The sequence below is a fragment of the Erpetoichthys calabaricus genome, chromosome 3 (assembly GCF_900747795.2).
Source record: "Erpetoichthys calabaricus chromosome 3, fErpCal1.3, whole genome shotgun sequence".
Taxonomy (NCBI): domain Eukaryota; kingdom Metazoa; phylum Chordata; class Cladistia; order Polypteriformes; family Polypteridae; genus Erpetoichthys; species Erpetoichthys calabaricus.
Window position 1 is genome coordinate 285,870,927 of NC_041396.2, and position 12,947 is coordinate 285,883,873.

Below are 12,947 nucleotides of genomic sequence, written 5' to 3' on the forward strand. Positions count from 1 at the left end.
ATGGTTAATACTTCTGCAAAAATAAAACTGATGTATAAAAGAAAGTTGTTAAGAACCTGAATTTACAGCAATAAATATAAGGTTTTAGTCATACATGAGATAGCATTCTATGGCTGACTCATATTTACTAACTAATGAACCAGGTAACATGTCATTAATAGTAAATCACAGTTTGGAGAAAAATCAATAGGATATATCAACAGGAGAAAAGTACCACAAGAAAGGAACACTAGTTCAAAACCAAAACCATAAATACTATGAGACACAAACTGTGTCAAACACACCATTATGGAGTTAATGACAATGGCGGCAGTAATTAATATTGCAAATGTTCAAATTTGCAATATCCATAGATAATTGATTCCTCTAAAATGGAATGGGACAGTCGTCCATTGAATAGAGTTGTTACGTTACATCTTTACTGATCTCAGCTCAATTCTCAAACTCAGAACCATTTGTTTGTAATATACACATTTTTCACATGCTCAAGTTAATTTTCTCTACATACTGAATCAAAAATTGGCAAAATATCTGAAATGATTAATCTAAACTGGCCCAAAGGAGATGTATACAACTATTTCTTGTTAGTTTTACACTTTCAATCACTGAAATCTTATGTATTTTAGCACATATCAAAGCTTCCACCAGAAGTATTTGTGAAGTTTATTTTTAAATTAATTTAATCAAATAATTAAAAAATTAATGATTATTGATTCATTGATTGATTGATTGGCTGTATTTTCTTTCCTGTGAGTCTGTATTCTTGTTTAATATGTTTCTGCTGCTATATGCTTTTGAATATCCCCATGGGATGAATACAGTTAATATAATCTAGTCCAGGGGTGGGCAGATTCAGTCCTGGAGGGCCGCAGTGGCTGCAGGTTTTTGCTCCAACCCAATTGCTTAATAAGAAGCCCTCATTGCTCAAGTAACACTTCAGCTTCACTTTAGTTGCCTCGCTCGTTAAGATTTTGAACCCTTATTGCTTATTTTAGTCTTAAACAGCTGTATTCTTGGTTTTTAATTGCTCCTAATTAGCAATACCATGCAAATGACAAAAGAGACCAGCATTTCTCCATTTAGCTTGTTTTCATTTACACCTGTGTGTATTTATCACGCACTATTTGGTTTAATTAAATACTTGGAAGGAAAGTGAAGAGAAAAAAGTGAAGCACTGAGAATTACTCATCTGTTTTAGACTTCAAATCATTTGGATGATATCCTTAGAAAGGAAAATAAATCTAGGATATGAGAATGACCTGGCATGGCAGAGTTAAAGCACTAGCAAGCCATGCAATTAAATAATTGACAAGGATTGTTTTTTAATTAAGCAACTGGGTTGGAACAAAAACCTGCAACCACTGCGGCCCTCCAGGACTGAATCTGCCCACCCCTGATCTAGTCTAATCTTTGTAAGTTTGTAAAATATATTGGACCAATTTGTATGCTACAGGGTGAATTCTAGATTCACAATGGAAAACATATACTTAAAAAAATAAAGTAACAAACAAAAGAAGCAGAGAAATACAGATTGATTCAGAGGAATGTATATAATTCAATTGTCATTGAATTTAATTTATAAAAAAATTAGCCCTGTTTCAAATAATTGTAGAATGAGCAGCAAGATAATTTCAAATTATTGTAGTGCAAATCATGTGACCGGATGTCACAAATGATGTCACAGTGGCAGGCTGAAATTAAACTCATACTGTACTTCAACAACATTATGCATTCTGGCTACTCCACACACTTCAGCTATGCTAGCTTTTGGGTTTCTTCCATATTTGCTACTTTTATTCACAGGTTTAGCTTGTTTGTTAAGTTATTACTCACTATTGTACCTGATTATATGCCTCTTTGATGATAATTTTTTTTTTTATTTTGTGTTTTCTTTCAGGGTGTACTGAGGCAGTTGACATAATTCAGCATCCTGAAGTCCTCTTAGTGTCAAATGTGGGCAAAGCTGTGACTTTACACTGCAATCACAAGGATAGCACGCATCTTCGTTTATTCTGGTATCGTCAAACTGAAAGCAAAGCATTGACTTTAATAGCATTTTCTTATGGCTCTAAAGATGAGCAGTATGAAGATGGGTTTAAAGACGTCTTTAACTTAACCAGAGCTGAAATCCTGAAATCTTCCTTAAAAATAAATCATGTCAAGCCTGAAGACACTGCAGTCTATTACTGTGCGACAAGTGTGACACACTGGCACAGAGCTGAGTAAATATGTTACATAAACCAACAGAAAAAGAAATTACAGAAAGGAAATCATATACAACCACAGAAATAGTAACAGGATAAAGGCCAGCCTTGTTATTCTGGTGTACACCTACATCACTGCCCCATTCGTCATCTGTGCTGATGATGCCAAGTTGATTGAAGTATAATAATAATAATAATAAAAGCTACAGATCAGGGATTGAATAACCTAAAAGCTCCTCACAATGCATTATCTTCTACATCCAAAAGCAGATGCTGAGTGTCTCCACATCTCACATCCCAAGAAGGCCAAGAACTTTTACAGCTCAAGACATTGGATGAGGTTGAGATTCTCAGTCTGTGCATGTACTATAGTGGACTGGTTTTCTTCTGCAACTGCTGCTCAAATCTTTGGCCAACACACCAGTGTATCTTAGTGCACTGAGAGGAGGATGGTAATAATAATAATAATAATAATAATAATCCATATTACTAAACGAGAATGGTAAACCGGATATGGACGCAGGGACCTGCCAGTGGACGCAAAAGACATAGTGCGCAAGTGCCACACAAAGCCCCCCCCCCAGTGAAATGGGAGAGACTACGCATGTGCGCAGGAGACACACAAAGCCTTAACCCCCCCCCCCCCAGCAAAACGAACCGTCAGAGTAGGAAACAGAGTAAAACGTCATAAAGAGGTTAAAGAACAGGGACAAACACATGGAGAGCAGGTTACAGAACTAAGCCCCCCTGCCCAGAGTAAAACGAGAAAGACTACGAACCGTCTGACATGCCGCAAGCAGGATAAAGCGAGGTCAGAAATAAAACACAGAGTAGGAAACAAAGTAAAACTTTATAAAGGGATTAAAGAATGGGGACGAACACATTGAGAGCGGGTTACAGATGATGAAAACTGGAATGCAACAGCTTCAAAAAAACCTAGGCACGAAACACATGCACACCGAGATACAGAATATAAAGGCAGAAACAACGACAGTTAAACGTTCACACCACACAGCGGAGGTACACAGCATGGTAAAACGACATAATACGGAAGTGCAGGCGTCGCCGCCATATTGTGAGTGGCACTAATGCGTGGTTAAAGCGCAGGAGGAGACATAGTAAAACAAGAAGAGTCAACGCCCCCTACGGAGTCCACAAAGGTTCATACAACAAACCCGAGATGGTACGGACACGCGTCTGAAACCGCGGAAGCAAAACTGTCTCGGCTCCAAAACCAAACAGCTCAACAAGTAACACAGCTTCGACACAGAACCCGCGTGGACAAATCTAATGAATGTGGACACCTACAACGCGCGTCTCAAACTGCGTAGGCAAAGCAGGCACAGATTCAACACGACACAGCTCCAGTGACTGAGATACAAACACGCGCCTGCCTGGATATAATTAATGAACGCAGGCGCCTACAACGTGCGTCTGATATGCCGCAGACCAGGCAGGCGCTGCTCCAAAAAGAAAGAACTCGACTAAACAAGATACGAAGTGAAACGGGAAACACTACAGAGTCCGCAATGCTCCACAATGCACCGCATAATAGTTCGGAAAGAGCTTCGTAGTAACAGTGGGGAGACCCAGAGTGACACGGGCGAACTCTCCGTATTAAACATACGTCATCCTCACACATCTAACCTATACAGCATAGGTGAATCACATTACAGTGATGTATTATTAACAGTACGATAAACATCACAGTATCGCAAACAAATGAAAATTATTACTCGAAAAAGGGAAATTATATTCACCACGAACCAGGTGTCATTGAAACAAAAGCAGAATAAAGCGAGATCAGAAATAAAAGACAGAGTAGAAAACAAAGTAAGACGTCATAAACAGGTTAAACGAGGGGGCCAAACACATGGACAGCAGGTTACTGATAATGAAGACTGGAATTCAAAAGCTTCAAAAACCAAAGCTCGACTGATCGAGATACAAACTGAAACGGGAAACACTACGGGGTCCGCAGTAGTCCACAATGCACCGCATAATAGTACGGACGGAGCTCCGTATTAACAGTGGGGGGCCCCAGAGTGACACGGGCGAACGCTCCATATAAAACGTGCGTCATCCTCACACGTGGCTGCCCAGCGGGCACGGGTTCAAAACGCCGGAGGTAGGCGAGCGAAGCGAGCAGGGGGCAGAGCCCTCTTGTAATAATAATAATAATAAATATTTATTTTTGTAGAGACATGCTGGGGCAGCCTATATTTAATTCAGATTTCTGTTATAATTATATATTCATATACAGTAAGATGTGTGCTCGTTGTGTGTCTTTTCCAGTTAATGCCTCTCTAGGTATGCTAGGAAAGGATTCCAAGTCTGCACCACCATTAATCCATCTTCCTTTTTTTATCTACAAAGACAAAACTCAGCTTTTGGACGATAACTCTCGACTCCGTCCTTGAAGCCACTAGTGTCCAGGAACAGGGGTCATATCCCTGACCAAATGAAGACTAATAAATGTGTCAATCTTAAAAGACTACTTATAAGCACTATAGTTAAGTTTTTATCCCAGCATTTTCAAAGGAATATTACTAAGCAGAATTATTCAGTTTCAGATCCTAATGCCCTCTTATTTCTTCTGCTTGCTACCTTTATACAGTTCATACCCCAACACAAATTATTCTGATAAACTAAAAGTACATGCAAAGAAGCTGTCCAGGGAGACAAATTTTAATCTGCAATCTAACATTGTGTTTATAGTTCCTTTCTAATGTTCAAAGCACTTCACAAATATACAAAAAGGCACTAAAATAGAAGCAGAGGTATATTTCAATAAACAACACTGGAAATATGTTGAAATATGTTTTTTGAGTTTCATCTTTTTTTAACCCAAAATGGGTTAAGATTATTGGTCAGGGTGGCACGGTGGCGCAGTGGTAGTGCTGCTGCCTTGCAGTAAGGAGACATGGGTTCTCTTCCCGGGTTCTCCCTGCGTGGAGTTTGTATATTCTCCCCCTGTCAGTGTGGGTTTCCTCCGGGTGCTCCAGTTTCCTCCCACAGTCCACAGTTATGCAGGTTAGGTGGATTGGCGATTCTCAATTGTGCCTAGTATGTGTGCTTGGTGTGTGGTTATGTGTGTGTCCTGCAGTGGGTTGGCACCCTGTCCAGGATTGGTTCCTGCCTTGCGCCCTGGGATTGGCTCCAGCAGACCCCCGTAACCCTGTGTTAGGATATAGCGGGCTGGAGAATGACTGACTGACTAATGGTGAACTTGAATAGTTCCTTTAAGAGTGAGTGAGTAATATTCCTCTGTAATACACTGATGTTTTTTCCAAGGTTGCTTCCTGCCTTGTGCCCTATGTTATTGGGTAGCCTCTGGATTTCCATTTCCCTAGATTTTTATTAAGTGGGTTTAGTTGATTTTTTAATGAAACCAAAAAAAATAATGCTTTGTTTAAAAAAATTGTTGCAATCCCTGTTGTATTGTATTGTATGATACTATACATGCATTACAAAGATGTGTGAAAATCATTATTGTATAATGCATAGATTTTCAGATTCCTTTTTTCCATGTTAGGTTATACAGTAGTAGTAGTACATGTACAGAGGACAGTGAAATTCTAGTTGGCATGTCCAACCTATTATGAATTTGGGGATTTAGATTATATCATGGAAGCACTGGATGCAAAGCAGAAATCATTCTTGGACAAAGTCATAAATAAAATGTGTAATTTGAGTATTGAAGACAATCAAAGTGCCAGTGAAAGTGAAGCATTGAAAGCATGTTAAAACATTGCACAGCTAGACATTGAGGAGAAATTAAAATCTACAAAACCTTGCTAAAGCTATCAACCAGCGGTGTTAATCACTGGGCCAATATGTCACACTTTATGTAAGTCTGTGTTCTCCCATCATCTGAACTAACATTTAACATTAGAGAATTACACAAGGCAAAATTTGTCTCAGCAGATTTAGGTTTAACCTTGGGTGAGGTATTAGTACATTACAAGGCACAATCAATTTAAGCAGACCAAAATGTTAATTAACACATCAAACAGATGAAATGAAGACATTGGAGAAAGGCTACACCTTTTTGTGTTATTTGTGAATGAGACCATGAAGTGTTGCTCTCTTTAGAGCTGGTTCAGTTTTCCATGATTCAAGAATGAAAGAAACAGGTCTGAAAATGTTATGATATTTGAGCTATTGTGTTTTGAAAAGAATTCACACTAGATGCCAATGATATTCACATATGTTATAAAAGATTAGACTAACACAGTCAGAATTTATATAATTTGTCTTAAAGAATGCTGGAAGATGCAATGCATTTTAAAGAAATGTGTTATTTTGTCAAAAAATACTCTCCTGATTGAATGAGCTTTTTTTTTTTCTCTTTCATTAGGCCACTTTAAAATTAATCTCATACGCATGAGGTCACTCTAAATCTGGAGCCTTCTCACCTTTGCTTTAATTGGTTGTCATGTTTCATGTTTATGACATGGAGCAGTGCATTTTACAGTATCCCTAATTTTTGAATTCTCCAAGATGGTTTTGTGTTAACTAATGATGATCAGTAATCTGAAATGAATGATTTAGGCAACCATATAGAAAATAAATATAATAAAGTATCAGGGTGATAATTTATAAATATAAATTATCTATATAAATAAATAAATATAAGTTAAGAGGTAGAATTTCAATAGAAAACCTTTTCATTGTCAAAGAACAAGCCAAATACACAGCTGGAACCACTAAACCTCTCTCCTGGCATATCCATCTTGTCATCCATCCTCCATTGCTGCAGAGCTGAAAGGTGACTTGTAGAAATATAAATGATTTATTTATTATTTATTATATTGTGAATTACCCTTCTGCTTGGAAGTACTTAAATAAGATTAAATAAAAATTTTCTTGTAAGCTGAAGTTTTGATTAAAGGTCAAAAATGGCAATCAACTGTCAGTCAGTCATTATCCAACTCGCAATATATATTAACACAGGGTCACGGGGGTCTGCTGCAGCCAATTTCTGCCAACTCTGGGTGCAAGGCAGGAACCAATCCCAGGCAGGGCGCCAACCCACCATAGGACACACACATACACACACACACTAGGGACAATTGAGGATCGCCAATATACCTAACCTGCATGTCTTTGGACTGTGGGAGGAAACCGGAGCACCCCACGCAGACACAGGGAGAACATGCAAACTCCACGCAGGGAGGACCCGGGAAGTTAACCTGGGTCTCCTTACTGCAAGGTAGAACCACTACCACTGCACCACCATGCCGCCCGTCAGTTAAATGTCTTTTTCAAAATAGAAGACTTATCTGAATTGTTATGCTAATGTTACCGACCTCAGGCCTAGGGGAACCTGGGCCAGGTACAAGCCACTGTTGCTACAGGGTGTAGCCACAGCGATATGGTGAAAAGCATATCAGAAACAGGCAGCAGTCCTGAGTCTCAGACCATACTTCTCTGTTATGTTTTATTCTCCTTTACCTAGAGATATATAAATGCTTCAATTTCTGCATAGATCAACATGGCAATCATTCAAAAAATGGTACAAGCCACTTTCCTCTGCATAACAAATAGTGCAAACACATTTATATTGAGTAATTGATTAGAAACAAATGTCCCCAGAACTCGTTAATTTTCAAAGGAAGCAGACAGTTCTGTATCCCCACGTTGTGTGTAGATGAGATACTAAATCAAAGCAGTCTGAGTATAGCAAGGCAGGTTAATATTTATGTCCTGTAGATAGCTATCAACAATAACCTGTAGCAGAATTTTCCAGAAATTTTGCCTTTTCTTTGTAGAGAAGAGCCAAGCAAATTCTGCCTTTTCTTTAAAACACTGGTTTATAGCCCATTACACTAAGCAATACACAGAAATGCCAATTTTCTTTAGAATACTGAATTCTAGCCCATTACACTAAAGTATTTAGCAATTATAATTGTATTCCTTATTGATTGTATTGCTAAAACCATACAATATTCCACTGGCTTTCTAAATTTGACCACAGAATTCCTTTTCGTTTTTGTTGTAACACCTTTCAGGAGACTTTTTTATAAGACTTTGCAAGAAAGGGGAATGAACAGGAAATGCTGACATCACAAACTGTGGTAAAACTGCCTTTTTATTGTAGAAGTGCAGTTAATCTTTGTGTTCGTTAGTCAACCACATATTCTAAGATGTGCTCCAAAATGCAGTGCTCATTTGCATTTTGGCATGCTATCTCTTTTATAACATGTAAGTGATATTGACAATTCATTTTTAGTGAAGAATGCATTTACTTCTTTTCAAGAAAGAGTTTTACTTTTATAGTTTGACAAAAATATGTAGAGCTTAAATGGGTTCCAGTTTAATATTATTAATTAAATAAAAACATTAATTTTAATTAAAAAAAATTCAATAAAAGTTTAATTTTTTTTTGGATTGTATCTTTGATCAATGCTTTCTTTTTTTGCACTTTACAGATATTCTTTGCCAGTCCACTACAGTGATCAACCAGTCACCTCTCAATATAATAATAAATCAGAAGCAGTCTGCGAAGATCCAGTGCCACCAGAGTGCTACTAAAACATACATGTACTGGTATCGACAGCAAAGCACAAATGAGCTACAACTGGTTGTTTACTCTCCATACAATAGCTTGCCAGAATACGGTGACCATTTACCAAAAAGATTTAATGCTACAAGGTCAGCATTAGAGAAAATAATACTCAGTATTGAAAATGTTCAGACAATCGACACAGGATTTTATTTGTGTGCAGCTAGTGACACAGTGAAAGGACATACAGAGTCACTAATGTAAAAAGTAAAACACCAGTTGTGCATCCAACTTTTTCGTTTACTTTTTATATTTGCTCCTGGTCTATTCTGAGGAGGGGAGCATGTATTCCAGCAATCATGTGTGCATACTGTAACATAAAAAAGTTCTTTCTTGATATTAATTTAATTCACAGAACTTATTTTGCAAACGTGTCTGACTTATCAAAGTATTAGCAATTATATAAAAATGTATTATCTATCTATCTATCTATCTATCTATCTATCTATCTATCTATCTATCTATCTATCTATCTATCTATCTATCTATCTATCTATCTATCTATCTATCTATCTATCTATCTATCTATCTATCTATCTTACAGAATACTCACATGTAGTGCTAAACTAGAATCATTAATTAACCAGGTGCGTGTACTGTAGAATTACACTGAAAGAAATCTCTGTAGGTATGTTACAATCTGTAAACTGACGTTGACTTGGCTCGGATTTCAATCCTAGAGTCTTGACCTCTGACAGAACAGTGCTAATAGCAGCATTCACGTTGTAAATGTAAGGAAAAAAGAAAGAAAAATATTTAATTCTCTTTTCTTAGGTTTTCAGTATTTTATGTTATTTAGTGTTTCCTGATTCTAATATATTATGCCTAAGTTAAACAATAGCCTTATAGTTCATTAACATGGAAGGCAATTCACTTACTTAATACAGTATCACCTTTCATTTTGTAGCACAGCCAGCAATTCACTTAACATCACATTTCAATTTCATACATGCTTCATCCAATACAAGATCATGGGGTCCAAAAACCATTCCCAACAGCACTGGACACAAGGCATGAAACAGCACTGGATGGGCCACCAGTTTATCAAAGGACCACCTCAAACACACACATTTTAAGAGACAGAAATCTGTATGTTCACCTATTGTAGTTCTGGGAGAGGAGATAGAAATAGTGAATGAATATAAATACTTAGGAACTTACCTAGATAACAATCTTAACTGGAATACAAATACAAAAAAAATATTTTCTAAATGCAACCAGCGCTTATTTCTCCTCCATAAACTCAAACTATTTAAAGTAGACAAGGACCTCATGTTGTCCTTCTATCGTAGTATGATCCAGTCCGTGATCACTTTCAGTTTCATTGCCTGGTTTAATAGTCTGACAAACCAAAACTCAAAAAAGCTTCAGCAGATTACGAAGTATGCAGCTAAAGTTATTGGGGCTGAGGTAGATGATTTGACTAGTGTGTGTCAGAGGGCAATGCTAAAGAAACTGGAAATCATCTCAACTGATGACAGACATCCATTACATGTAGAACTAAACTTCAGTAAATCAGGAAGGATAGTTGCTTTGAAAACCCACACAAATCGCTCCAGAAACTCCTTTTTTCCTAGTGCCATACAACTTTTCAATAAGAAATATCGGAGATAAGGTTTTTATATATACCCTGTAACCTTTTTTTGTTGTTGTTGTTGGTATAAATATGTTTTATCTAACTGCCTTACCTTAACCTTTCTTATTTCTATTTGTCTGTTTTATTTCATTCTGTCTGTTACCTGTTATTAGATGCAACTGAGAAGGCAAATTTCATGTTTTCCTGTGTAAACATGACTAAATAAAGAAACCTAACCTAAACCTAACCTAACCTAACCATATTCATTTTATTTTTACTTTGAAAAATTCTGCACATTCTGTGATTTTGGAAGTCAAAAGCCTGCAAGTGAAACTTATTCAAACCACTTAAGAAACTCTCTGCCCTCTGTTGAATACATCTCTGTAAAGTGTTGTATCCGCAGTTTATAACATTGAGAAGGACCACTTCCACCTCACCCTGGTCTCTTTGTCCCACTTCCGTCTGTAAAAATGCACTTTAGCATCTGAATCAGTTCTACCTGGAGCTACAACAGCTTCTACCCTTTGGCAATATGGACTCTGAACTCTGTGCTGCCTTCATATCTGTCCCTAGTAGCAAATTTATATGCAGTACATTTGTTACACACTTGTCACTACTGTTACTTTTTATTATTAGTTTTACTGTTACTATTTATTAATTGTTTATTTATTACACTTTATTACTATCTATTCACTTACCTATTATTTGTTTTTATTTTATTTTATTTATCTATTGTAGTATATTATACGTAGTTCTCTACCTGTCTTGCACTTGTCTAGTGTATGTATATTTTGAACTGCGATCCCGGGGAAACATATTTCATGCCACTATATATTGCAATACGGTGTAAGGATGTTATGATAATAAAGCCACTTGATCTTGATCTTGAAATGGAATAGGAAACAGTGACATCATGAGCTGTCACTTTACTTGTCATGTGTGATATAAATGAATCTACTACTGTATATGTTAATTTAGGGGAGGTCATTTCTTCCAAAATGAGACAGATCGAAATGCAGCACTCTTTGGCCTTATATTATATTATCTTTAATTTTCCTTGTGAGTGGAAATATCATTTATATTTTGCTTTATATTCTAAATGAAGTTTGATTTGTTTTATTATAAAAAAAACATTTGAATGTTTGCATGAAGACATGTTATTATGTAATTTTATATTATTTTCTAATGTGTTTCTTTATTATGTTTCATTGAGATTTTCATCATCTAAGACATTTCTCTTAATTCTTTTTTAATATATAAATGATTAAATTGAAGTTTGTTTGTTGCAGATTGTATTGGTCAGGTCACGGTGATGGTCAGCCAGTCTCCTTCCAATGTAATAGTGAAGCAGAACCAGTCTGTTAATTTAAAATGTTACCAGAGCGCTTCTTATAATAACATGTACTGGTATCGACAGCAGAGCACAACTGAACTTCATCTGGTGGTGTTCTCATTATTTATGAACAATCCAGAATATGGAAATAACATACCTAAGAGATTCACAGCAACAAGATCAACAAGAGAGAACATCACACTTGAAATGAATAATGCTGAGACATCTGACACAGGATTTTATTTGTGTGCAGTAAGTAACACAGTGAAGTAATGAAGTGTTTCTGCAAAGAATAAACTTTTGTGGTGTTACATGTAGACTGAACTAAAAAGAAACCACAAATGCATAGCATTATAAAATTAGAAGAATGGTTGAAAGTTTGATATGGTAGAATGCATTTTAAGACAAATTAAATCATTAACAGATATAAAATAAGTATGATATCTAAATCAGGAAAGCTTGGTGGCACAGTAGTTAGTGCCTCTGTTTCTCAGATCCATTCGGCTGAGTTTTAATCTGATGCCTGGATGCTGCCCATACAGAAATTGTGTTCCTGTGTTGTTGCACCAGGTTTCTAACCACATCTTACCATAAGGATATTTAGTAAAACTAAACTGGCCACATCAGGGTTTGTTCATTTATGTGATCCTGCAATTCACCAATGTCCTGTTAGGGGTGGTTTATGTGTTGTGCTCAGTGCTAGTAAAATAGGCTCTAACCCACATTATGCTGCATTGACTTTCCACCTCATCTTGAATGGATTTTGATTTGGTTAGTTCCTGGCCCTTGTCATTGTCAATAAGGAGTTTAAGTGTCACCAGTCCCACTACTTATACAGCCTTATGAAGAAAACACATCTATTCTCGTTAAGTTTTACTGGTTCACAGTGGAGTAAATCATCCTAGAATTGGAATTGGTCTGCTTAAGATTGTAGATCACTACAAAACACTACCGTGGGTGGTGACAGTGGCACAAAATATTATCGTCACCTAGCTGTCTTTTGTTCAGGACATACAGTATACAACTAATGCTGCCTAAGAAAAACAAACACTATTATATAAGGCCTCATTCATGTTGCACAGATATTTTCCTCATTCTTCCCATCTGGAATACAATTAGTACTTGCACCTGGAGAAAAGCCAAGCAAAATGACACCTTTTATTGGCTAACTAGAAAGATTACAATATGCAAGCTTTCGAGGCAACTCAGATGTAATCTTGCCTGAAGAAGGGGCCTGAGTTGCCTCGAAAGCTTGCATATTGTAAT

The 12,947-nt window shown here is 36.8% G+C and overlaps 1 protein-coding gene across 1 annotated transcript in view; it reads left to right on the plus strand.

Annotated features, from left to right (window-relative positions):
* The first annotated feature begins 1,657 nt into the window (after positions 1 to 1,657).
* Positions 1,658 to 12,947, plus strand: part of LOC114644556 (T cell receptor beta chain MC.7.G5-like) — a 56,180-nt gene continuing 44,890 nt past the window's right edge. The window contains exons 1-3 of the mRNA XM_051924778.1: positions 1,658 to 1,803; positions 1,898 to 2,222; positions 8,639 to 8,720. Coding sequence (XP_051780738.1) covers positions 1,758 to 1,803; positions 1,898 to 2,222; positions 8,639 to 8,720 — 453 coding nt within the window. The 5' untranslated portion in view covers positions 1,658 to 1,757. The remainder of the gene's footprint in view (positions 1,804 to 1,897; positions 2,223 to 8,638; positions 8,721 to 12,947) is intronic.